Below are 26,337 nucleotides of genomic sequence, written 5' to 3'. Positions count from 1 at the left end.
TACTCCTACTTATGCTATTGAAACCTATTCTCACTTATTATTACAAAACTTACTACCTACATAGGCTACTTTAGAGGAAGAAGCCATTTTCCCATCAGGATCTCTTCTCTCCCCTACCTTCACCAATTCCAGACACCTTCCACTAGCTTCTAACTGAAGAAGATTCTTCATTTGCTCCAAATAAATCCAGATGCAGAAACTTCATTTTGGTAAAGAACAGGCACCCCCAAACTCGGCCCTCCAGCTGTTTTGGGACTACAACTCCCATCATCCCTAGCTAACAGAACCAGTGGTCAGGGATGATGGGACTTGTAGTTCCAAAACAGCTGGACGGCCAAGTTTGGGGATGCCTTCACACTCCCCCTGACTGTTGTATCAAACCAAATCTAAACACTCTCAATCCTCCTCAAGCAAAAAACAACTTTCAAGCCAAATTATACTCCTATTCAGCTGGGGAAGAGGTAGGGGCACATGTGCCAGACCCACCCCCAACATCCCATTCCTACTACAACAACAACAATTAATTTATTAATCACCTTCTAAACCACCATCTCAAGGTGATTTACACATAACCTTTCTGTATTGATCAGGAACCCTGATAAAATTTTATTGATCCATTTTACTATTGTTGAAGACCATACTCTCAGTTAAAGCTAGACAGCAGCATGGCCCAACAGGCAATGTGACCTTCATGAACCAAGCATGTCCTCTAGAATATGCTCTGGAATTTTCTGCAATGGAACACTGAGATGCCATGGCAAACACACAGGGGTTTCATCAATAAATGAGTCTATGGGTTGTTGTTGTTGTTGTTGTTGTTGTTGTTGTTGTTGTTTAAAGGATTTCTTGAGTGTAGAAAGCTTGGGGGGGGACCCTGTTCAGAAGACAGTTTCTCTTCCCGTAAAAAATATTCGACCTGTAAGCAAAATCTACATCATTTGCTCAGGAGATCATGAATGTTGTTTTTAATATAAACCCATATTTTATCACTCACTGTCTTGCCTTTTCTCATATCTGGTGGTGCTATTTGCATAATACCCAGTGCTCAAGGAGGAAAGGAATCAAGCCAATCTCCACCCAAAACCAAAACTTAAAATCACCAATACCTTCTGATAATTGGATTTCCATCGATAATGATTCTGTTCAGGTCTTCTGCGATGGTGCACTGGGCTTCCCCCACTGCTACTGCTGCTGGTGTTTGATGTGCTGCCATCTTCAACAGTTTCTGGGAGTTGCACACCAGACTGACGGAGAACAACAAAGTTTACTCTCGCTTCACAAGTCTGTCAAGAAAGCCAAAAAGGAAAGAAGCTTAAAATGATAATGTTCAAGCATGCAAATTTGCAAGATCTCTCCAGTGTGTCACTAGAAAAATTATAATAGGTAATTTGTATATTATAATGTACATATTATATTACATTATATATATTGAGACAGAGTCTCAAACAAATATGTGCTTTTCTAAGCCCACATTCCCAGATCTACACTGGCTTGGTCATCTACATAGAATGGAAGATGGCAGGATCTGCAATGGTATGCTCAGTGCTTTTTCTCTAGAAAACCAGTTGCCGGTACTCACCATGAAACTGTTACTCTAAGTGTCACACTTTTTAACACTCCCCCCCCCCAAAAAAAGAGGTGCTGGTACTCATCATGAAGTAATTTCATGCACCACACTTTTTAACAACAAAAATAGAAGTGCTGGTACTGTGTACCCTTGAGTGCCCCTCCGGGGGCGGGAAGCACTGGCTATGTTTTACAGGAAGCTGGCCTCAGGTACCAGGGCTACTGGCAGACCAACTGTGTTATAAAGATGTCTGCAAACATGATGTGATGGAAACATTAATCCAACTATATGGGAATCCCTTGCAGATGACAGCAGTGCCTGGAGACAAGACAGCAAAAACCAAAGGAGAAATGACTGCTGGCAGGAGCGCAGAGAAAAGAAACATCATGGTGTATCTGCCCCAGCAAAACCAGACACCTTGATCTGCCCCAGCTGCAATAAAACATGTCTCTTCCATGCTGGTCTCTATAGCCACAACAGGAGCTGTAACTCTCCAACAGTTTGACTTTACCCCCGATGGCACACACTTCCATTGTCTCTTGAGAAAGATGCCAACAATATCATGATATAATTATAATATGAATGCTGAAGTTAGTTCAGCACTTGGCTGCCAGGTTCTTTTAAAGTTCTAGTGCAGATACAAGACTGCCTCCCTCCAAATTAGGGTTTACAAACCAGGAGACAACCCTTGCTTACACATATTTGAATCTGCCTATCTAATCCTAAAACATGACATATCAAGCACAGGACAGCACTACAGCAAAGTGGGCAAACAGAATGGATTGATTTAAATATTCAACAGAAAACACTAATTTAAACTCTTCATTTGTATAGCTTACAAGTATTTTGTATTAAAACAGAAATGAGAGGGCCAAACTGTGAAATCAATTTATTTTTATTTGTGTCTATACATATAGTACAGTGGTATCTCGCAAGACGAAATTAATTCATTCCACGAGTCGTTTTGTGTTGCGATAATTCCGTCTTGTGAAGCGCGGTTTCCCATACAAATGCATTGAAATTTAATTAATGCATTCCTATGGGGGGAGGGAAGCACAAAAAAGGCGCCGACTCACCCGCCACGGCCAGACATTTTTCATATTTTAAGGGGAGGAGGAAGCAGGAGGAGGGCCAGGGAGAGGCTCCCTCCCTCCTTCCCCAGCAGCTGTTCGCGTTCACGCCGCTCCGGAAGCCCCACGACTTCTGCTCGGCACCAACATCGCAGCCATGCTCCCTCCCTCCTTCCCCAGCAGTCGTTTGCGCGCCCAACCAGACGGCTGCTCCAGAAGTTTTAAGGCTCTGGGGAGGGGGAAGCAGGAGGAGGGCCCTCCCTCCTTCCCCAGCAGCCAGACCCTCGCGCCCAACCAGACAGCTCTCCCGTTCGCACGCAGGCGGCTTAAAGTGAGAGTGAGGGGGATCCGGCTGTTGCTTGGCTGCCGGCGGCCGTTTCGGTGGATTAAAGTCACCTCCTTGCGACGCCCTGCTTCGTCTTGCGAAGTTTTCTATGGCACGGCCATAGAAAACTTTGTCTTGCGAGTCTGCCAAAAAATTGCAAAACGTTTTTGTCTTGTGATTTTTTTGTGCCGAGAGGCGTTCGTCTAGCGAGGTACCACTGTATATGCAAAGACAACAAGCTGAAGACTGAACTTCCAAAAGTTTACAAAAGAGACAGTTCACTACTTTGTTATGTGAGTTAAAAATAAATACATAGTAAATCAGGGGTCCCCAAACTACGGCCCCCGGGCGCGGCGGCGATCTTCAAAATCGGCAAAAAATCGCCAAAAATCCTTTGTGCGCATGCGTATGGGCCTCTCCCGACCCAGAAGAGGTCATTTCCGATGCACTTCCGGGTCGGGGGAGGCCCATACGCATGCGCACAAGCGATTTTCGGCGATTTTTTTCCAACCGTGTGCGTGTGCGCATGGGCGCGCACTCCCCTGCCCTCCGGCCCGACGCGCGGTCGGTGCGGCGGGCACCGGCCCAAAGCCCGGTAAGTCTGGGGACCCCTGTAGTAAATAAACCAGGTTCAATTATCATCAATAAAAAGATCCCACTTGCAGGTCTGGGAAAGAGATATCTTCATATTACCAAGGCTTCCTTCTTGCAACATTTGAAAATTCAAATAAGTTATTAGAGTGTTGACTGTGGCACTCCTTAAAGCAAGTGGTGGGGAACCTTTTTCAGCCAGAGTGCTGAATTCCCTCATGGCTAACATTCTGGGGGCCAAAGGCAAGAAGTGTCCATGGCAACAAATACAACACTTATCTTTGTAAAGCAATCTGGAGAGCCAAATTCAACCACAGGCCCAAAATTCCCCACCTGTGACTTCGTTACCTGAATTATCTGTGCAGCTGCTTCAGGAGTTCCCTGTCTTAGATCCTGGCCATTTATAGAGAGAACTTTATCATTCTGACTAAGTTTCCCATTTTTGGCTGCCAAGCCTCCATCTAGAAGGTCCAGAATGAAAATCCCAGGCTCATCTGTTTTTCTGATCAATTTGATGCCAAGAGGTTCAGATCGGTCTCTCTTTACAAGGGTAACATGGATCACTTCCTGGTTTACTGAACGGCTGGAATCCAGTTGCCCAGTTCTGGTGGTAAACCCTTTCTCTTGCAGTACTATGAAGTGAAACATAGCACAGCGCTGACGCAGTAAGGAGATAGCTTGAGTATGGGTCACGCTGCTAATGTTGACGCCATTCACCTTAGAAAAAAACAAAAAAACAAAGAGTTGCTCACTATACTACTTGGTACAGAGCCTTATACTATGATACTCTGTCCCTCCCTTCTTCCAGGAAAAAAAAGAGAATAAAAGCAATGCAGGGAGATAGATGGCCTTTCACAGGAGCAGTTCATTTCCTCAAGAAGTTCTTTCATTCAATTTTTTAAAAATCATTTTCCTTTTTACAACTGAAGCAATAAGAATAATCCAAATAAAAACACACAATTATTTTCAACTTCCCTTCCCCCCCTTCCATGGTTCATTTCCATTACATATTCTAATTTTCCCAATATGTTCTTTTTCTCAATTTTTATATCTCAATAATTTTTAGTGCTGAATTTACTCTTTTATTGATAACTTTTTAATATGTTTACATTAATTTTTCAAATAATCTATGTGCTGGTGTTGTTGCGGCTACTCTCGAGTAAAGACACCCAAGTCCGTGCTTGTCTTTAAAGGTTTTATTGTGCATAATATTTACAGTGCAGAGATAGCAGAGAACATGACCTCCTAGTCACTCGCAGAATCTGGGAGTGGACGTTTCCTGTTGCGTGGCCAGCATAAGAGCTTGGGCACCCTGAAACGCCTCCTCCTGACCTTACGTTTGGTGGCGCGCCTTAATTCGGGGGCCGGAAGGGGCTGCCTGTTCCCCTCCACCTGTTGGTCAAAGCATTGCAAGGGCTCTCCCACATCACTGAGCCTTGCCTCCTCCATCCCACTAACTTCCTCATTCCCCCCACCTGACCCGCTGCTGCTGCTCTCACTGGGTGGAGTGCTGGTCAGCAGGAGGGGGGGGGAGGTTCCCTGTAGGAAGGTCCCCTGACAGTCTACAAAACATTTCCATTCTTCTCTAAATACTTTTTCATCCTGGTCTCTTATTCTGTTTGTCAATCTTGCCGTATCTATATACTCTATTAACTTCATCTGCCATTCTTCCTTTGTTAGTATTTTATCTTCTTTCCACTTTAGAGCATATACCATTTGTGCTGCTGCTGTTGTAAAAAAGCAAGGGTGAGAGTGGACATCCTTGTCTGGTACATTGGGCCTGAGGAAAAGTGGCAGACATAATACCATTCACTTTGACTCTTGATGCAGGTACTTCATATGTTACTTTAATTCATTTTATGAAATCCAATAGAAATCCAAATTTAAGTAAAGCTACTTCCATATACTGTTTATAGATTTTGTCGAAAGCCTTTTCAGCAACTAGCGATGTGATTACGAATGGTCTTTATTTTTATTTAGAGCTACCAAATCCACCACTAATCTAATATCATCTGCAGCTTATCTTGTTTTCATAAAGCCAGTGTGGTCACTCTTGATAATCGCTGCTATTACCTGCTGAATTCTATTTTCTAGAATCCCTGTTAGGATCTTTGTATCAACATTGATCAAGCATATAGAGCAGGGGTAGGCAACCTAAGGCCCATGGGCCAGATGCAGCCCAATTGCCTTCCCATGGATGCTTTGGGAATCAGTGTGTTTTTACATAAGTAGAATGTGTCCTTTTATTTAAAATGCATTTCTGGGTTATTTGTGGGGCCTGCCTGGTGCTTTTACATGAGTAGAATGTGTGCTTTTATTTAAAATGCATCTCTGGGTTATTTGTGGGGCATAGGAATTCGTTCATATTTTTTTCAAAAATCTAGTCCGGCCCACCACATGGTCTGAGAGACGGTTGACTGGCCCATGGCTGAAAAAGGTTGCTGAATGCTGACTCCTGATATAGAGCAACAGTTTGTGCATTGTGTATGGTCTTTATCTGGTTTGGGAATAACTGTAATGTAAGCTTGATTAATTATTGTTGACAATATACCTCCATGAAGTATCTCATCATATAATTGATGAAGTTTTGGTGCCAATATATCTATATATGTCTTATACCATTCAATGGGGAATCAATCCAATCCTAGTGTTTTGCCACTTGTCATTTTAAGGATAGTTTGATATCCATTTAAAGGAATATATTCTCATTATAGTGGATACTCTTTTATTCCAAATCTTTACACCAGTTTAAATATTTTCAAAATGCTCCCATATATCTCCTCCCCTTGCAAACTAATTTTCAAACATGATTTTGCATTTTAATGTCCTGGAACTGATTTGTAATTTTATTCTGACGCCTTTTAATTATATCAAACCTACTTCCAGGATATGGTCTCCGGGTGCTATTTTTCCATCTGCAGCAACAACTGAATCCCGAAGAACTTCTTGGACAACAATGTTGCCTAGTGGGGTGTCTTTACCCCCAACTATCCGGATCCCAAGTTCTTCCTCAGGGTCTTCTCGGTGAATTTCAATTGTGCTTGTCTCTGCTAAAAGACTGGCTCTTTGGGGTAAATCTGAAAGTGAGAAGCAGAGATGGGAGTGGGAAGACAAAGGAGACACACTTGCAGATCAAATCTAGAAATTTTAAATACTGGCCACCTATTTCACTGATTCTGAACAACCCAGTATGCAAAATAAATATAACTTTCCATTTCCTAAGACTTAATTTTCCTTTATTCCTAGCAAAACAGAAAGAAAAGTGAAGTATACAGGATGTTTCCAAAAGCACACTTTTGTCTCCTCTCCTTGGTTCACCTGTGGATATGTATTGTACAAATACAGTACAATCATCAGCACCTGTGCTTATTATGGACAGAAATAAATAAACTTAAATAGAAACTTATATAAACAGGGCTATGTATTCTACACTTCTTAAGAACTTAAATTCTGCTCCAATGGAACTCAACTTCTGCACTAAGAAAATCTGAACTATGCAATCTATATAAACAATGCAAATGGGTAGATCTGACTATTTCTTTCAAACATGTATCTTTGCAACTTACCTTTAAAAAAATAAAAAAATAAAGTCAAGATTCTTAGAAAATTGGGTTCTGCCCCCAGTACAGTAAAACCTCGGCTCCCGAATGCCTCCTTTTTGGAACTTTCGGCTCCTGAATGCTGAAAACCCAGAAGTAAATGTTTCGGTTTTTGAATGTTTTTTGGAAGCCGAATGTCCAACACAGCTTCCGGGTGAGTGCAGGAAGCTCCTGCAACCAATCGCAACCCACGCCTGGGTTGTCGAACATTTCGGAAGCCAAATGGGCTTCCGGAATGGATTACGTTTGACAACTGAGGTCTGAATGTACCACAATTTGAGCAGCCTTGCTTATAAAACTGTGGCTTTCAACTCTTTTACCACAAACTAATGAATTTTTGTAACCTAATCAGATGGAATGAAAACTCAAAATAAATTTTGCGAAGGCAGACTTTCTTTCTCTGACCATAGAATTCATTCTGAGAGATGAATGCATACCTTCTTCACTCCCATCAAAGGCTGGATTAATCAATCCAGGTTCCGGTGTCTCCAGGGAAACCACTGCAGCTATTGAACTTCCAGAAACAAGGGACGACACTACGTTCAATATCTCAGGCTCCTTTACAGTACTCGCTTCCTGTCTGGAAACAGAATCTCCCTTCAACCTGAAGCGAGGATTCTTTTTCCTTTCAAGATGAGCTTTGAACTTCTTGAACCCAGGACACCTGCACGAGATGGAAAAAATCTATGAAAGGAGATGTATCTCTCATTACACACCATTATGATAGGGCCTTCACAAAGCAACACAAGTTCTGACAACCACACAGTTTCCACCAACAGGATGGGTGGGGTGGCTGTTTTCACATAGTTTTCCTATTCAATATGCATATGCCATTGTCAGCTTAAAAAATCAGTAAGTTTAAGAAATCAGAGAGGAGATAAAGGCATTACTTTCATTTGCTATGGAGTAACTCTCATTTGCTTCCCTGTTTGCTAATCAAGCACTGTATATTATTTACAATATATGCAACTTTTAATGCTTAAGCAAATATTTGGGACTCAATAAGAGCAAAAGAATTGCTGTGAGTTAAGCATATTGATAGTCCACGACTTTAGTTTTCAAGAGGTGCTTTGTACATCCCATATATTTTCTAATGATTTCTGTCAAGTCAATTATATAACAGGTTACAGTGATTCATTTATTTAAGTTTGCTTAGCTCAAATAAATTTTTCCAACTGTTAAGCTCTGTCTAGGGCTGTCAAGGAATGAGCAAGACAGCAAATTTAGACTCCCAGATGCATTAGAGCTTAGGGGTATTTGGGGGGGGGCAGGGTGCACATTGATGAGTCAAGATGAGGACTTGTTGGCACTAAGTTTGCATTTATGTTAATAAGGATCCCCCCTTTTTTCTTTGGTTTGTCAGTGATGCTGCCAAGCATTATCATTAGTGTGTATTTAAGTTCTCACAATTAGGGCAAATATTAACTAGGAAGCACCTCATTTTCTAAATTTAAAAAAAAATCATAAGCTAGACGTGAACTACTATATCTCCAGTGTAGCTTTGTATTTGACTCAGCATCCACATTCCTCAACTCAAAAGTTTCCATATAGCCCACCCCCTTCCCTGCTGCTTCTGTTGGGTTTCAGTTTCTTCCTAAGATTAATACATTATTGTATAATTTGGAATGTTATTAATGTGGTTTTTATTGGATTGTTAAAATAAAAAAATTAATCAATATTATTATAAAAAGAAAGAAACAGAAAACTTCCACATGAATACACACATTTGAAAAATGGGAAATAGCCCATTAACATATTTTAGCGGTTAAGCGATCTATTTCTTAACCAAGAATGCTGCTCAGTTGCCTTCTATTGTTAATATATGCAATATGCAGGCCAAAATTAAACAAAAATTATAAGGTACTAATAAAGGTGAAGGAGCCAGAAAGGATAAGATGCAAGTACAGTTAATGGCACTACTGAACCATATACACACCTGTTTTGTAAGTGAGCCTCTAACTCACACCGTTGCATAGTGTGCTTACAATCTTCTTGAAAGGGGCAGAGGACAATGAGCTTATCAAGCAAATTCCGCACTAAAAGGGAAGACTTCCGGCACTGCTGGAAGGACAGTTTTTTCCGATCCATAGGGCAGAAGTCATACTCCTGCATGAAGTTCTCAAGGCACTTAAAACAGTATGTATGTCCACAAGGTGTGTCCATAGGCTGCAGCAAAGGCTGAAGGCAAATATGGCAAGTGAGCTCATCATCCACTTCATCCTGGAAGTTATAAAGATGATTGTCTAGCAACAAGTGGAGCTGCCCACACTCATGGCACAGTTCTCCAACTTTGAAGACCGGTTCTTCTCCTGCAGTCTCAGCCATGGCACCCAACATCTAGCGTGTTTACAATCAGGGGCAAGGCAGGCCTTTTGGCGGTAGTGAAGAGAAGATACCTAAAATGAAAAAACAAATGCTTATCAGAATGTTACACCAGCAAACTGATCCAAGTCAGGTCTTCTGGGGGAAAGCTGTTTTGTCACATGTCACTCTTCTCCTTGCCTATTTTGTTTAAGAACACTTTAAAAAGTTTATCTTTGATAATATAAGGGCCAATATGTTTAACAAAAAAAGTGGTAGGCAGTATCTTTCAGATTTTATCCATGAAATTCTCACCAGGGCAGCCTCTATAAGAAAATTATTGAGGGCAAACGAAAGTGTTTTTCTATGGTTAGAGATCTTCCCCTGCAATGTGCGCTTCATGTGAGGTCATTAATTACTCTGGCTTTACATTCTCTGCCTTGTGGCTTGGGTTGGTAAACCTTTACTGATGTGAATAAGAACTATGAACCACTGTTCAATAACAGTGGCAGGAGTTCTGTGAAATGTGTTAAGTCAACAAATTATCCCAATATTTCCAAATACAACACCGGGAGGTGTTACAATGGCTCTTTACAGAATGAATTATGCCCCTTCCTACTTGATAAGGTAGAAAGAAAATTTTTAAAATTAGGTAATATTTCAAACCATCAAATCAATTTTTAATTAAAAAATGAGATCACTACTTTACTCTCCAATGTATACAAATTTCATGTAGTAAAAGATACAATATTTATATATAAGTAATGTACTTTAGATAACTGAAGACATTTGTTTGTAAGGTCATTTAAAATGACCTGCAATTGATCCACTCTCCACCCACCCAGTTAAGACTGATGTCATTGGGTACATTTATGCTACTTTTGCAACATGTCATCCAATTCAAAACTCATTTTCAGTCTGCTGACAGATTTATTGCTTGACATTGACAAATCTGTCTGAGAAGAGATGCTTTTAAGCTGAGCAGTTTTGCAACTATAAACAGATACAGATATCTGTGTCATTTCCTTAGACAATTTCTAATACAAAATTAGAAGAGAATATTTTTGTTATCACCCAAGCATATTATAATACACATTCAAGAAGATTATTAGTTTTGCAAGCAGTTAACACCCTTCATTAAGTAACGAAAGTCATATTCAGCAAATATTCATTGTGACCCTTGCAGATGGTAATTATAAACACAGTACAAACCCTCAGTAAAATATCTAACTAGTTGTATTTATGTAACTTTATTTTACATTTCCAACCTAGCCCATTTCATAATCACATAATAAAGATATAGTTTACATCTGTTCTTAATATTTGTTATGATAGAGATTCATAACAAATTATGAGGAAAGAGACTGGTCAACAGGGCAGAAATGCAATGAAAAAGGACTAAAAATATGTTGTGGGAGAAATTGACATTATAGAATGAAAATTGAAATGTGTGAGAGAAGGGACAAGGAAATGAATGTGAATACTGTGTTTGCAGGAGAAACTGCTGGAAGGAGGTAAGGCTGAAGTCTGTTGCTATGTCAGAAGGCAGTTGATATGCCACATGACTTAGCCAGACACATAGCTGTTGTTTAGGAATGCTTAAAGTATAAATACTGCTGTATCTTCTACCCAATGCAGCACTTTTCTTTCGGCCTAATTAGTGTCCCTTGCAATGCTAAATAATGACCTCCTGTTTGACTGATAATTAGTGTTTGAATTCTATTGGCTGTTCCGGGCAGCCCAGGGTATCGGTCTGGAACTCCAGTATTTCCCCAACACAACAAAATGAAATATCAGAGTGATGGAAGGCCAGTCTCTGTGCCAGGGATGTAGAGCCTAAGGTTCTCCATATGTTGTTATACTACTCCAGCTCCCATCAGTGTTAATCAATGGGTCAGGCACAAAGGGAGTTGTAATCTGGCATGTGCGGTGTTGCACGCATGCACTGTGAGTAGCAACACTGCACATGCACTGTACATAGCGGTTTGCCACTGGCGCCACTGGAGCGCCGTGTGGACGGCAGTGGGATCCCTCTGCCGCCAGCAGGATCCGCCCCCTCCCAGCCCCACTCCTTCCCCGGCTCACTGTGAGCGGCTCCTGCTTTGCCGCTTTACAGTGAGCCAGGGAGGGGCAGATGGGAGCCATGGCTCCCCCTCCCTCCCTCCCTAACTAGCTGTAAAGTAGCCAGGGAGGGAGGGGGACAGACGGGAGCCATGGCTCCCGAGAGGACGAGCTGCACAGCTTTGCCAGTGCCCCGGCAAAGCTGCATAGTTCCCCCCCTCCCCTGACAGCTCGGGGTACTTGGGAGGCGCGGGGTGGGGGTGCAGAGGCATAGGAAGAGGCAGACCACCCCAGGTGTCAACACTGAGGGGGTGACATTTGGCACCCGCCCGCGACTCCCAAGCCTACCTCTTTAAAGCCCTATGTGGCTGTGGGCCCTTGTATTTATGGGACCACCTCTCCTGGTATGCCCCGCAGAGGACCTTAAGGTCCATGAATAACCAAAGGGTGTTCATTAATGGCTCCTCTTCATCCTGGAGAGAAGTGACTAGTGGGGTGCCACAGGGTTCTGTCTTGGGCCCAGTCTTATTCAACATCTTTATCAATGACTTGGATTATGGGCTTGAGGGCATCCTGAGCAAGTTTGCAGATGACACCAAATTGGGAGGAGTGGCTGATACCCCAGAGGACAGGATCACACTTCAAATTGACCTTAACAGATTAGACAACTGGGCCAAAGCAAACAAGATGAATTTTAACAGGGAGAAATGTAAAGTACTACACTTGGGCAAAAAAAATAAAAAAAATGAAAGGCACAAATACAGGATGGGTGACACATGGCTTGAGAGCAGTACATGTGAAAAGGATCTAGGAGTCTTGGTAGACCACAAACTTGACATGAGTCAACAGTGTGATGCATCAATAGTAGTTTAGCATCTAGATCAGGCATCCCTAAACTCCGGCCCTCCAGATGTTTTGACCTACAACTCCAATGATCCCTAGCTAGCAGGACCAGTGGTCAGAGAAGATGGGAATTGTAGTCCAAAACATCTGGAGGGCCGAAGTTTGGGGATGCCTGATCTAGATCAAGGGAAGTAATAGTACCACTGTATTCCGCTCTGGTCAGATCTCACCTGGAATACTGTGTCCAGTTCTGGGCACCACAGTTCAAGAAGGATACTGACAAGCTGGAACGTGTCCAGAGGAGGGCAACCAAAATGGTCAAAGGCCTGGAAACAATGCCTTATGAGGAACGGCTTAGGGAGCTGGGTATGTTTAGCCTGGAGAGGAGAAGGTTAAGGGGTAATATGATAGCCATGTTCAAATATATAAAAGGATGTCATACAGAAGAGGGTGAAAGGTTGTTTTCTGCTGCTCCAGAGAAGCGGACACGGAGCAATGGATTCAAGCTACAAGAAAGAAGATTCCACCTAAACATTAAGAAGAACTTCTTGACAGTAAGAGCTGTTCGACAGTGTGATTTGCTGCCAAGGAGTGTGGTGGAGTCTCCTTCTTTGGAGGTCTTTAAGTGGAGGCTTGACAGCCATCTGTCAGGAATGCTTTGATGGTGCTTCCTGCTTGACAGGGGGTTGGACTGGATGGCCCTTGTGGTCTCTTCCAACTCTTATGATTCTATGATTCTAGAGGTCCCGGGCCCTAAGGAAATCAAACTATCCTCCACCAGGGCCAGGGCCTTTTCAGTGATGGCTCCAACCTGGTGGAATGCTCTGTCCCATGGGACTAGGGCCCTACAGGATATAACCTCCTTCCACAGGGCCTGTAAGACAGAGCTATTCCACCTAGCCTTTAATTTGAACTCAGCCTGATCTTTTATTTCCCTTCTTCCCCCCCTCCCCTTTTTATGAAGATTACCTGCTCTGGGACCCCTAATTCTCCCCTGGCCTCCTCACTGGCCCAAGTAGGACTAATTTAGCCAGCTAGCCCTGGTGACTATCTAATGTTTATTGGATGGATTTCTCCCAAATTGATTTTTGAACTTTTAATTTTATTGTTATTCATGCTTTTATACTGTATTTTATGCTGCTTTTATGTTGTATTACAATTAAGTGTTTTAAATTTGTTGTTAGCTGCCCTGAGCCCGGGTTTCTGAAATGGGAAGGGCAGGGTATAAACAATAAATTATTATTATTATTATTATTATTATTATTATTATTATTACCCCGAGCTGTAAATGGGGGGGGTGACAAAAAAAATGCACCGGGTAGCACCTGGGCTTGCTACGCCTCTGCTGCATTCAATGGGGTAAAAGTTATCCTGGTTCATCATAATGTACAGGGGGAAAGGGGGAAGGACCGTAAGTTGCCCAACATACAATTTCAGCTTCTGTTTTAATTCTTCGTTGTTGTCAGACACCTTGAAGTCTTGACAGAATAAACATAAACAGAGTAAAATAAACTTTCTTTCAAATACTGATGTTTTACTCCATTACTGCCCAAGTTTTACACCAAAATTCTTGGAGATCAAATCAAAGTAGCTCTTAATCACCGAGGCTCAGATTTCTAACATCCAAGAAAGTGTTGAACGTACCTCATTACTTCTCTTAAGTCCATAAAAGGAAGCTGCTCAGACTGTTAAAAACTCAGACCTGACCTTAGCAATGAAAGACAATCCACACCTGTCTGCATGATGGTAAAGTGAAAAACCCTCCTGAGCATGGCAAGCTGGAACTAGTCTGTTGAGTCCTCAGTGACTGAATCAGAAAGCAGATGTTCCATGTGGTGTTATTCAATAAGAGTTTCTGAATTGGTTCTTCACTACCATATGTGTAAAAGTGGGCATTATTTCAGCCTTGTAAATGAACCCATAAAAGTTACTGCCCCACAAAAATGCTTCTTAGGCTAAAAAGAGTTCTGTAGCAGTTACCTGCATTTCTATGACAAATGAGGAAGGGCTTTGCCTCCTCTGGCAGCCCAACTGGTTTCTGTAGTAATGGGTAATGATACAAGTTAAACATTGTCTCCAGGTATTATAGGTTGGAGCCAAGACTCCACCCGTTAGTGTTCTTGTGGTTACTTTCATTTTCCTATGCAGTTGCATTAAGCTGATAATCAATAAAAAGCATCTTGTTCTGGTTTCTACAGAAGTGAGATGCTGGGCACAGAAGAGAGATGCAGCACCCTGTCCCTCCTTCGCCAGTGTGCATGAAATTCCATGGCAAGCTTTTAAAGCTGCTGCAACAAGCCTCTGGAGCAACCTCTTAAAAAAGATTCTGAAGCCCCATCTACTTAATGTTTCACACATGGTCTTCTTTGATGTTTAGGAAGGTTAAACTGTTCTGTTACTGGCTGTGTTAATGTATTTTAAATGATGGAAGTTCTGCAATGTATTTATAATTTTTGATTTTTATCTCTAGCATTTTTTTGTACTTTGCTTGTAATATCTGTGAACTGCTTAAGTGTTTCTTTTAAAAATGTGAAGAACTATATAAATTATATATCCTACAGTTATCAGGCTAGAATTTAAGTATTTGCAGTATTTCATTACTCTAAACTAGGGTTTCCCAAACTTGGGTCTCCAGTTGTTTTTGGACTAAAATTCCCATCATACTTGACCACTGGTCCTGCTAGCTAGGGATGATGGAAGTTGTAGTCCCAACAACTGGTTTGGGAAACCCTACTCTAAAGTTTAAACTCAGCTTTTAAAAGTTCCCTGATTACTGATAAGAGGAAATGAGGCTTTATTCAGCTCACTGGTTTTCAAGCTGTGTTCCAAGAGAGCTTGACATTCTATGCAAGCTTATGAGTGTTTGGTAACAATATCGGTAACAAGGGGGAAATTCCTCTAAAAGCTTGTCCACTACTTGTTCTTCCCAAGCAATGTGCAGCAGCTAGAGTGTGTTGAATGCATCCTAGGATACAGTGATGAGACCCAACAGGACTGGCCATTTTCCATGTGAGCTACCTACACCCTCGGATTTGTTTCAGTATCATGAATTCCATAGCAGACACTTGAGGATTCCCAGTCAATATGGAATGGATTCCTGAAGGAAGAACCTTTGAAAACCTGCCCATGCTGTGCTATAACATCAAAAGCAAAGATAATTTTTTACATTTTTAAGTAGCATGAAACAGTGGCTATACGAAGGCTGCTACAGAAGCCAACCTGACCAGTTAAAGGCTTGCAGGATTCCTCAGCTGTCTATTGGGGCTATTCCTATATGGATTTTCCATAAAGTGCTTACCTGGTGGTGGTTGCAAAGGCTGTCTGGCAGGCAGAAGTGCCATGATGAGTGCTGGGCAGTTGGGAACCATCACTTTCCACAATAACCTTGATGTAGTAGAGTTTCACAGCATTGTAATAAATTTAAACAGTGAGCCCTGACCAACAACAGTCAGAGCCTAAGGGTGGTGGTGGGAATTAAAGGATGTCCCTGAGCATGCATCAGTGGTGGAGAGTGTCGTGTGCTGACTCCAGGCATTTTTACCCTCTCAGCCCTTAGCCACATTGTTACATTCAAGCAGCAGGGTTCTCTCCCCACTCAATTGCATTATCATTACCACTGTTCTAATAACCCCTGATGCTTGAAATAAAAGAACAATTGCATGCTGCTGGTTTCTAGCTATAAAAAGCCAAATGAGGCACCCATTATGCTTTATAGTCTTGCTAATTTAAAATTATTCCCTACAATAGTAGCAAGTTGTCTGCTCTTGCCTCTAATCATGTTAAATTACAGTGCTGTCACCATTTGCTGAATCACACATATTCTTTTTGTATTTACACATCCATGGCATTATAGAATACTAATAACTTAGTTATGCCAAATATAAAGACAATGATGAGTCTTTCAGTTCATTTTGCATTTTATTTAATCTTCAAATCTAGGAAGAAATCCAAGGAATGAAATGCTGACTAAAGCAGTGTTCTTCAACTTTTGCTGGCTCAACTGCAAAACACCTAGCTATTAAGATCCTACAGGCAACATCATATTCTGTTCTTCCTATTAAACAAAATAATATATCTCAAGGAAAAGTAAAATAGAATCCTAGCCTCAGGCAGTAAAAAAAAAACACTAGAAATTTCAAGATGGGAGGTGTTAGTACTAGGCTGCTACAAAGCAGAATAAAGGTTTAGTAAAGGTAAAGGTAAAGGGACCCCTGATCATTAGGTCCAGTCGCAGACAACTCTGGGGTTGCAGCACTCATCTCGCTTTATTGGCTGAGGGAGCGGCGTACAGCTTCCGGGTCATGTGGCCAGCATGACTAAGCTGCTTCTGGCAAACCAGAGCAGCACACGTAAACACTGTTTACCTTCCTGTCGGAGCAGTACCTATTTATCTACTTGCACTTCATGCTTTTGAACTGCTAGGTTGGCAGGAGCTGGGACCAAACAACGGGAGCTCACCCCATTGCGGGGATTCGAACCGCCGACCTTCTGATCAGCAAACCCTAGGCTCTGTGGTTTAACCCACAGCGCCACCCGCATCCCCAAGCCTGTTTAGTAGGAACATGTATAATCAGCAGCTCATTTTTTTTATACGTACTTGCGTAAATGCTTAGGGAACCATGGAACTAACAATGTAACTTAGGTGAATTTGTAGCTGGTTGACTGACCAAACCCAAGATGGCTCACTAAGAATCACCTCCCGGAAAAAAACCTCCCGGTGGAGTGTCATAAGATTCTGAATGACGTGGATGAAGGAACAGAGGGTATACTCAACAAATCTTCAGATGGCACAAAACTGGGAGGGGTAGCTAATACTGCAGAAAACAGGATTCGAAATGACTTTATAACAGATTGGAGAACTGGACAAATACTAACAAGATGAATTTCAACAGACTCATTTTTAGAGCCTGGAATTTATTCCTTTTTATGCTGTTGCCAATACAGGAATTGGGTAAGAAAAACTCTGAACATATATTAGACTAATTGACATGCACTTTTGAAATTAACTAAAACACTCATTCAATAAATGAATTTTAGTTAATCCTGCTAAAATTTCACCAAATGCTAAAACTTTCAAAATTTGCACATAGTTAATTCCTCAATTAAGTCAACTGTATAATAGAACAGTGCATTGCATAAGCAGCATGGACCTCATCCTAGAAGACAGGATATGCAACATTCCAGTTCCTTGCCTAGCAAATAAACAAGTGAAGCAGTCCTTGTGTGCTTTTGTGAGTACACTAGATCAAAAGATAAGCCCAGTGTTAAGGGTTAACTAGTTGATAAGAAAATGAGAAGGTCATATGTCTTGAGCCTTTTCACAGCCCAGGTGGCAAAAATATTGACAAACAGATTAGACATGGCAACAGAATTTATGTGCAACAAACCCAGTGTCCTACGGGAACTAGAAAAACCAGTGGAAGTATGCATATAATGCAATCAGTATCATCCCAAAAGAATAAACCGCTGCACTATTCTGCCATCATTTTTTCCTATCCATGATCATGCCCCTACAGATATTACTAACTAATAAAAAATGTCTTCCAGCCAACCTGCCAACTCATATCTTTGACAGTCAGACAAAAGGCCAAGACTGTCACTGTCACTATTTACGTCAGCTTGGTTAGTTGTAGTCAAAATTCAGGTTTGCTGATGGTGTTCAGAGTCATTAAAACAAAAAGAATCATGGAATTATAGAACTGTAGAGTTGGAAGGGACCACAAGGATTATCTAGTCAAGCCTCCTGCAATGTAGGAATCTTTTGCCCAAAATTGTGAAGAGCTCCAAAAGGACTTCTCCAAACTGAAAATGTTCAGAAAAGGGTAACCAAAATGATCGAGGGAATGCAGCAGCTATGGTTCATATGTGTGCAGCTGACTCGTCCCAACCTCTAGTCTCCCCCCAGCCAAACACTTTTTGAGGCTGAGGCCCTTAGGTCAAGGACAAAGGAGATTTTATATGGAGTGTTAATGTGGAGGAAAGATGCTATTTTCTTGATCACTGTCATTTAAAAAAGACACTCTCCAAGAGTCTTTTAATACCCATGAAATTTGGAGAAAGCATAAGATATTTGCCCCATTTCACAGCCTTAAAACACTAAGTGGTGTCAAAACCATTTGATACAACATCTCTGCTACCTTGCTCCTGGGTAGCAAAACCTTGCCCGCCAGCAATCAAATTTGTTTCTCAGCCACAATACTTGTGTGACCAGTTCTGAGAGTTTAGCTCCCAGAAACTCTATTTCCCATCCCCAACTCAATCATATTTCTCTGCTCTTTTTTTGGTGGATTAAGAGATGAATCAATACCAGAGTAATAACTATTCAGTTCTCTCCTGAAATGTAGGTGCTCACCAGGAACACGATGGGGTGGGGTGGGGGTGGGGCAAGAAAAGACTAACAACTAGGAATTTGTCATCCAGCCTGCCTCAACAGAAGCAGTATAGTACTCTGGTTCTTAGACTCTTCTTTTGGAAACAAAATAGGACACAGACCACATCTTTAGCTATCGCAGAATAGCTACATTGTGAAAGGACATAATAAACAAGTGGTCCTATGAAGGTACAAGAAGGGACATTTCCTGTCAACTGCTCTCTTGCTGGATTGTTTTCAATATTAAATTATGTTACAAGCTGATAAATCAACTTCTCCCAAGAGTTTTCCAGAACTCTTCAAAGCAGTTTCCTGGTCTAACTACATTCATGAAGCACTGTTTCAGGTGTTACAGCAACATATGAAGCAGTCTTCAATATAGCCTCCTACAGCAGCCGATTTCCCTGTGGATGCCAGTCTTCCATATGCATGCCTTCACAAAGCCCACAATTAACACCACCACCACCAATTCTTTAAATATACAGTGGTACCTCGGTTTATGAACACAATTGGTTCCGGAAGTCTGTTCATAAACTGAAGCGTTCATAAACTGAAGCGAACTTTCCCATTGAAAGTAATGGAAAGTGAATTAATCCGTTCCAGACGGTCTGCGGAGTAAGCGTTCATAAACTGAAGCGAACTTTCCCATTGAAAGTAATGGAAAGTGGATTAATCCGTTCCAGACGGGTCCACGGAGTACTTAAACTGAAGCGTTCATAAACTGAAGCATGGGTGTAATTGGTTCTGGAAGTCTGTTCATAAACTGAAGCGTTCATAAACTGAAGCAAACTTTCCCATTGAAAGTAATGGAAAATGAATTAATCCGTTCCAGATGGGTCCGCGGCATTCATAAACCGAAAATTCATAAACCGAGGTGTTCATAAACCGAGGTTCCACTGTACTAGGAGTAGGAAACCAACTAAGGAGGTGGTTGAACCTTTGGTATAGAAGGGACTTAAAATGTTAAAATAATAAAAGGAGATTGGCAAGAAGCTGAAATATTTGTTTTTCTCTTCACTGTGGAAGATGTAGGGCAGATTAACTCAGGCATCCCCAGACTACAGTCCACGGGCCAGATATGACGAAGTTATCTGGCTCACGGTAACCCCTGCCGCCCGCTCTTACCTGTGCGGCGTGGCTGCCCACTTCCAGGTCGCAGGAGCACCGGAAATAGCTTGCGCGCATGTGCAAGTGTCATTTTTGGCACACTTCCAGGTCGGAGGAGGCCTGTGTGCATGCCAGAAGTGACCGGAAATAGCGTTTGTGCACACATATGGGTCCGCGCTCCCGCACCCTCTGGCCCACTGTGCAATCGGCGCTGCAGGCACCGGCCCGAAGTGCGGTAAGTTTGGAGACCCCTGATCTAACTTATCTGGAAGTCCTAAAGAGTCTTGGAAGCCAGGGCAAAGCATAATGACAGGAGATCCCTTAGGCCAGCACTTTCCTAACTCTACCCAAGAGTTCTTAAAGAACTCAAATGTGAAAGTGCAGATCTTCTAACAAAACTATGCAAAGTATCCATAAGATCAGCCTCTATACCCAAGAACGAGAAAGTTGTCAGTGTAACATCAGCTCTTAAAAAGGCATTCAGAGAGGATCCAAGAAATTACAGGCCAGTTATCTTAACATCTGTTCAAGGGAATAATAAATTTATCAAGTAAAAAGAAAAATAAGTCTTGCTCAACCTTTCTCTGGATAAAACACCAGTGCATAAAAATATCCATGGTGTGGATGAAGAGAGGCTTTGCTGCCCACTATCATAATACTAGAACCCAGGGTCATCCAAGGAAGCATAATGTTGGACGAGTCAGGAAAGACAAAATGAAACACTTATTCACACAGCAGATAGTTTTGAATTTGCCAGCATAAACCTAGCCAGCTTTAAAAGGGAATCAATGGCAGGGCTTCCGGTTCATCACCAGAGCCTGTCCGGTGAGGTTTCCCTCGAGCTCCGAGGGAACCTGGCTTTGCAGGGGGGGGGAGGGAGCTGTGAGAGTGACGCGGCCCCCGAAAGAGCCCCAGATTGAGCATTCTGGGGGCAAAGTGCTCGGCAGAGCTCCAAAAGGCGACTCCTCTACTCCCCGGCAAGCTCCATTAGGAGCCCCGGAGAGAGTGGGGTGGTAGTCTCGGGAGCCATTTTCGAGCGTCACTGTCACCCTCGCAAAGTGAAGCTTCATGCCGGCGGCAGAGAGCAGTGGATTTTTCCAATTAGAAGATCGGGTTACATTGGGCACCGTGAGTAAAGAGATTTAAAAAGCTTCATTTTACAAGTAAAATATTGGGTCATGGCAGGAGGCTTTAAAAGGAAGTCAGACTCCTCCATTGTGTGAAACGAGATGCAGTAATTTGACCCCTGGCTGACAGGGTGAAAGGAAACAATCAATTTACCAAGAATTTGACTCTTTAAACTCTCTCCTGGAGCAGGTCAGGGGGAGAGGTGTGAATTGCTTTAAAGTGCCTGTAAATCTTCAAGAAAAAAATCTAAGGAAAGTTCCCCAGGAAGCTGGATCTGGGTGCGTGGAGGGATCAGTGAATGGACTTACAATACTGATTTAATAAAGAGTGGATTATTTTATTGGAGGAGGGACCCAGGTGGCGCTGTGGTTAAACCACTGAGCCTAGGGCTTGCTGATCAGAAGGTTGCCGGTTCCAATCCCTGTGACGAGGTGAGCTCCCGTTGCTTGGTCCCAGCTCCTGCCAACCTAACAGTTTGAAAGCACGTCAAAATGCAAGTAGATAAATAGGAACCGCTACAGCGGGAAGGTAAACGGCGTTTCCATGTGCTGTTCTGGTTTGCCAGAAGCGGCTTTGTCATGCTGGCCACATGACCTGGAAGCTATACGCCGGCTCCCTCGGCCAATAATGCGAGATGAGCGCGCAACCCCAGAGTCGGTCACGACTGGACCTAATGGTCAGGGGTCCCTTTACCCTTTACCTATTTTATTGAACTCGGATCTGTTAAATTTAAAGTGAATTTGAAGATGTGTATATGATTATGGACTAAGATTTTGAGTTATAAACACAAGATTTAAAAAGGGAAAAGATATCCAGAGTGGACTTTAAAATGGCACTTGAGGTTTGGTAATATGACTCCTGTCATTTCCGGCTTTGTTATCTGCTGTTCTCCCATGGAATTTGAAAAAGCAAAAATGACTCTAGACTCAACATCATCACAAGATTTGTGGCAAAAGATTATTTTGGAACTTTTGGACATGAAACAGGAACTGGCCAGGAATAACAAGCAGCTGTGTGAAGTTAATAAACAACTAAGTGAAGAAAGTGAAAGGAACTGCTTGGATATTGAATTTGGAGAAGAGACAGTATTGGATTATGCAGAGGAACAAGAAGAGCAACTACCAACTTCAGACAATGCCACAAATAATAAAGAACCTAAGTGTTGCAAAGAAGAGGAGGAAGAAGAAGATTGGAATGCTCCACAAGTGGGAGATGTGGAACAGGATTTAGAAGTGGACCAAGGGCTCCTCGATGGAGAACCAGAGGATATTGTTGCTCTCCTAGTGAGAGAGGGAGGGCAATGTACACTCTGGGAAAGTGGGAAGGTAGATGGAGGATGTTGGGAAACAGGTGGAAAAGCAAAGACACAGCAAAGCTGTCTTTAAAAAGTCAGATTTCGGGAAAGGGTGGGAGTGGGTAAAAATATTTAAATGCTTAATGTTAGGATGGATTGATTGGAAAGGTCCGATACTGGAATGAATTACGGAATTCGCTGAGCCACCTGGAAAATCTAGATCCAGGAGAGGGGGGGGGATTGTTTTTAGTTTGTTTAAAGGTATTATGAGAGAAGTTGTAATATTATAAATTGTGAATCATTGTTGGTAAAAATTATAAGCTAAGAGGAGAAATAATAGCAAGATTAGATATTGGAAATAATTTTTTAGAGATATGAATGCTTGCCTCCTGTCTGTTATTGATTGTAGGGTGCATAAAAGAGTTGTATTTTTTCAGCTTCACATATTATCATTTTCTTGGCATTTATCTTCAAAGTCTCAAACTGCAAGGGTCCAGCACACCTCATGGAAGGAATAACCAACCAGCCATAATAGCTAATGGCAGGGGTAATGGTCAACAACATCTGGAGGTCACCATGTTGGCTACCTGATTTATTAAAGGGGTAGTCAAGTGGCAGCTTACCAACCTTCTGGCTCCCCTCTTGCCTAGCTTGAACCAAGCTGCTTCAGTCTCTACATCAGGCATCCTCAAACTGCGGCCCTCCAGATGTTTTGGCCTACAACTCCCATGATCCCTAGCTAACAGGACCAGTGGTTGGGGAAGTTGGGAATTGTAGTCCAAAACATCTGGAGGGCTGAAGTCTGGGGATGCCTGCTCTACATTCTGAGGGAGCTGAGCAGCCTCTCACAGGGCACTCTGAACACTGGAAATTCACTTTAATGCTAGTAATGCAAGTGTTCCTCTTGTACCTTGTTGCCTCTCCATTTCTACAGAAGCCTTTTCCTCGAAGTAAGAAAGATTCAACAAGATACTGTAATGCTGTTCTGCACAATCATGGTCAAATAGATCTCAGTACCGACAAATACTGTTCAGGTATGTGCAGCTTCAAATTGAGAAATGAGGTGGTTTTAAACACCCACATTTTGTTACCACACATATAGGAGGACACAACAACACAATCATGTAACCTTTAATGGTCTACTAACCAGTTAAACAATAGGCCCAGTCTCTCTGTCCACTTTTCCCAACATAGGGATAAATTAAAGTTATTGTGGATTATTGTGGCTTTTCTCCCTTCCCAGTTATTAATGCCTATAAATAAATTTCTGCCTAGCCACCTAAATTTATCTACCCTAAAGATCTAAACAGGAATTTTGTGAGTCAGGTTACACAGGAATGTAGTCATGGCATAAGTTTAGAAAGAGGTCAAAGGGAAGAACTAAAGCAGTTCAGCATGTGCTTATCTAGCATATTGTGGGTGGAAGCGTATAAAAAGCCAACAGATAATAAGCAGAATAATTTAGGAAGAATAGTAGCTATCCACAATGGAAGCTGCCTTATAAAGTCAGACCATTTGTCCTACGTTAAGAGTTGTCTACCCTGATTAAGGTTTCAGACAGGAAGTTTTATTCACCCATCTGGAGATGCCTGGGACTTTTTGCATCTGCTCTACATCCAAGCTATGGCCATCACCCTGAAGATGGCACACAATTGCTCATATACTGGTGATTTGCACATTTGTTACAAGAAAACCTTTGACTCTATGAGAATTAGATCAAAGATCAGCCAGCAGGTTGGCTGGAATATCATCAACTCCACGAAACATTTAAACAAGACAAAAAATAATAATGGATTTTCTAAAGAGCCCTCCAAATTCGAAAAGGAATTAATAAATAATAAAATTAAGATAATATCCAAAATGTACCAAATCCTCCTTGAATGGAAAGTCAAGGAGGATTAGGTGGGCTAAGATATTGGTCGCCCTATATTGCTGAGCAAATGGGAAAATCTTTGGAAAACAACTATGAAGTTCACTTCATGTTACCGTATACCGGTAACATAAAGAAAATATGCTAAAGATGGTTCCTGTTGAATGTGTTTCGTTTGTTGAGACCCCTGGCTGCTAATCAGAGGCTTCCTGTTGAGTCTGCTAGCTGTTGAGTCCCGAGCACCCACGCAACACAGAAGTTATATTTTGAGGTTTTGTTTTTTGCTTTTGTGACTGTGGCTTGTGACTTCATTTTTGTGACTTGTTTTTGTGACTGTGTGGAACCCAGTTCAGCTACTGGTTGATTGTGTGGCTGCAGAAATGGATAAAAGCCCCCCTCCCCATCCAAACTGACTATCATCAGTGGACATAGGGGGGAATACTGTAAATGGGGTTTTTTTTCACCTAAAATACTGTCTTGATTTATTTTATAGTACAGTATATTGATTATTGCCTTCATTTTATGCCTCGTTAGATAGTAAAATTCATGTTAAATTGCTGTTTTAGGGGGTGTTTTTCATCGTCTGGAACAGATTAATCCACTTTCCATTACTTTCGATGGGAAAGTTCGCTTCAGGTTAAGTACGCTTCAGGTTAAGTACAGACTTCCAGAACCAATTGTGATTGTAAACTGCGGTACCACTGTAGTCGAAGTATAAAAAAAGTTTATTGTTTGTTAACAAATGGAGTATTACAGTACTTGTATACGATTGTTGCTCTGTTTATAAGATGTATAATCATGTTTAGTCAAAGAGGATGTATACTATAGTTGCTGTATAATATTGTTAATAAAAATGCAATTAATAATGGGGGGGGGGGAATTGTTCCAAGAAAACCTTGGAAGTCTATGAGGAGTTCCTCAGTGTGAAGTAATAATGCACAAGCTCTCTTGAGAGACAGCTTGCCCACTATTACTAATATTTGTGTCGAGCTGTGTGCATGTTCTAGCATGCACACGTCACACAGGACAATGAGGACACCCCGGAAACTTACCTGTGAATTCACTGTCTACCCTGAATCATGACCTAGAGTGCTCTGAAATGTTTAAGGGTTTCCTCAGAAGATGAGTCTATGGAGAAATGGTTCCCTGAAGGTCAAATTGTCTCTCATATTCTTTATGAGTTCACCCTTATTAAGAACTTTATTTTGCATGTGCTTCTTATAATTCCCATTCTTCCTATATAACATGCAAATTCTGATACTGTTGCCTAGGCTATTTAATATCTGCACTGGGGGTGAGGATCGATCCTGTGGCCCTACAATTGTAATTAGGCAACAATTCCCATGATCCCTACCTCTGACCATGTTGGTTGGGACTGATGGGATTTGTAATCCAGTAATATCTGGAGGGCAATAGGTTCTCCATCTCTGAACTCCTGTATGTGAAACCACTGAAGTGAACAAGGTCATCTAGATATCTGAGGCGAGATGTCAACAATATGCAGATGTACAACTCTATTCTGCTTTTTCTTATATCGAACTGTGAAAGTGCTGAACTGCTCCCTGAGTTGGTAATGGACTGCATGAGGACCAATAAACTGAAGTTGGATTAAGATGGAGGAAGTTCTGATGAGTGGTTCATCTGGCTTCAGAGGTGGATCCATTTCAGGGCAGTCTCGAGCAGGTTGGGCGCCCTGGCGCTGAGGGGCGGAGATCAGTCCGGCGCCCCCACCCTTGCAGGGCGCAGCATAGCTTCCGCGCGGCGCAGCGCCCCACCTACCGGCCCGGTGCCCTGGCGCCCCGCGCCACCGGGACTCTACCTAGAGCCAGCCCTGATCCCTTTCTGGATACAGTATACTGCTTTCTCCCTAATGAATCAGAACCAGACGTTGAGCTGCCCTTATACCCAGCCTTAAATTTAGAAACCCAAGTAGTTTCTGTATAACAGGCATGTCCAACAGGTAGATTGTGATCTACCGGTAGATCACTGGACATCTGCAGTAGATCACTGGTAGATCATTGGCTCCCCCCAAAGAAGCTTAACAACTGTGGCTCCCCTAAAAAAAGTTCAACGTTTTACCTCCTCCCTGAAAAAAACTCAACAACTTTGACCCGGACGCCCCCAAAATGGCCTTCCTCCTTCCTAAAAAAAGCTCAACAACTTTGACCTGAACCCCCCAAAAGGGGGTAGATCACTGCCAGTTTTTAACTC

The 26,337-nt window shown here is 42.1% G+C and overlaps 1 protein-coding gene across 2 annotated transcripts in view; it reads right to left on the bottom strand.

The window, feature by feature from the left end:
* Positions 1-26,337, bottom strand: part of LOC118084158 (ligand of Numb protein X 2) — a 45,844-nt gene that overhangs the window by 11,792 nt on the left and 7,715 nt on the right. The window contains exons 2-6 of one of the 2 annotated variants that reach the window (XM_035113515.2): positions 9,089-9,548; positions 7,590-7,816; positions 6,434-6,630; positions 3,902-4,270; positions 1,107-1,283 (exon numbers count right to left, since the gene is read on the bottom strand). In XM_035113515.2, the coding sequence (XP_034969406.1) occupies positions 1,107-1,283; positions 3,902-4,270; positions 6,434-6,630; positions 7,590-7,816; positions 9,089-9,489 (1,371 nt within the window). In that variant the 5' untranslated portion in view covers positions 9,490-9,548. The remainder of the gene's footprint in view (positions 1-1,106; positions 1,284-3,901; positions 4,271-6,433; positions 6,631-7,589; positions 7,817-9,088; positions 9,549-26,337) is intronic. The other variant, XM_035113518.2, reaches the window with a different exon arrangement.

This window comes from Zootoca vivipara, chromosome Z, assembly GCF_963506605.1.
Source record: "Zootoca vivipara chromosome Z, rZooViv1.1, whole genome shotgun sequence".
In the NCBI taxonomy this organism is placed as follows: domain Eukaryota; kingdom Metazoa; phylum Chordata; class Lepidosauria; order Squamata; family Lacertidae; genus Zootoca; species Zootoca vivipara.
This window is presented reverse-complemented; position numbering and strand designations above follow the sequence as displayed.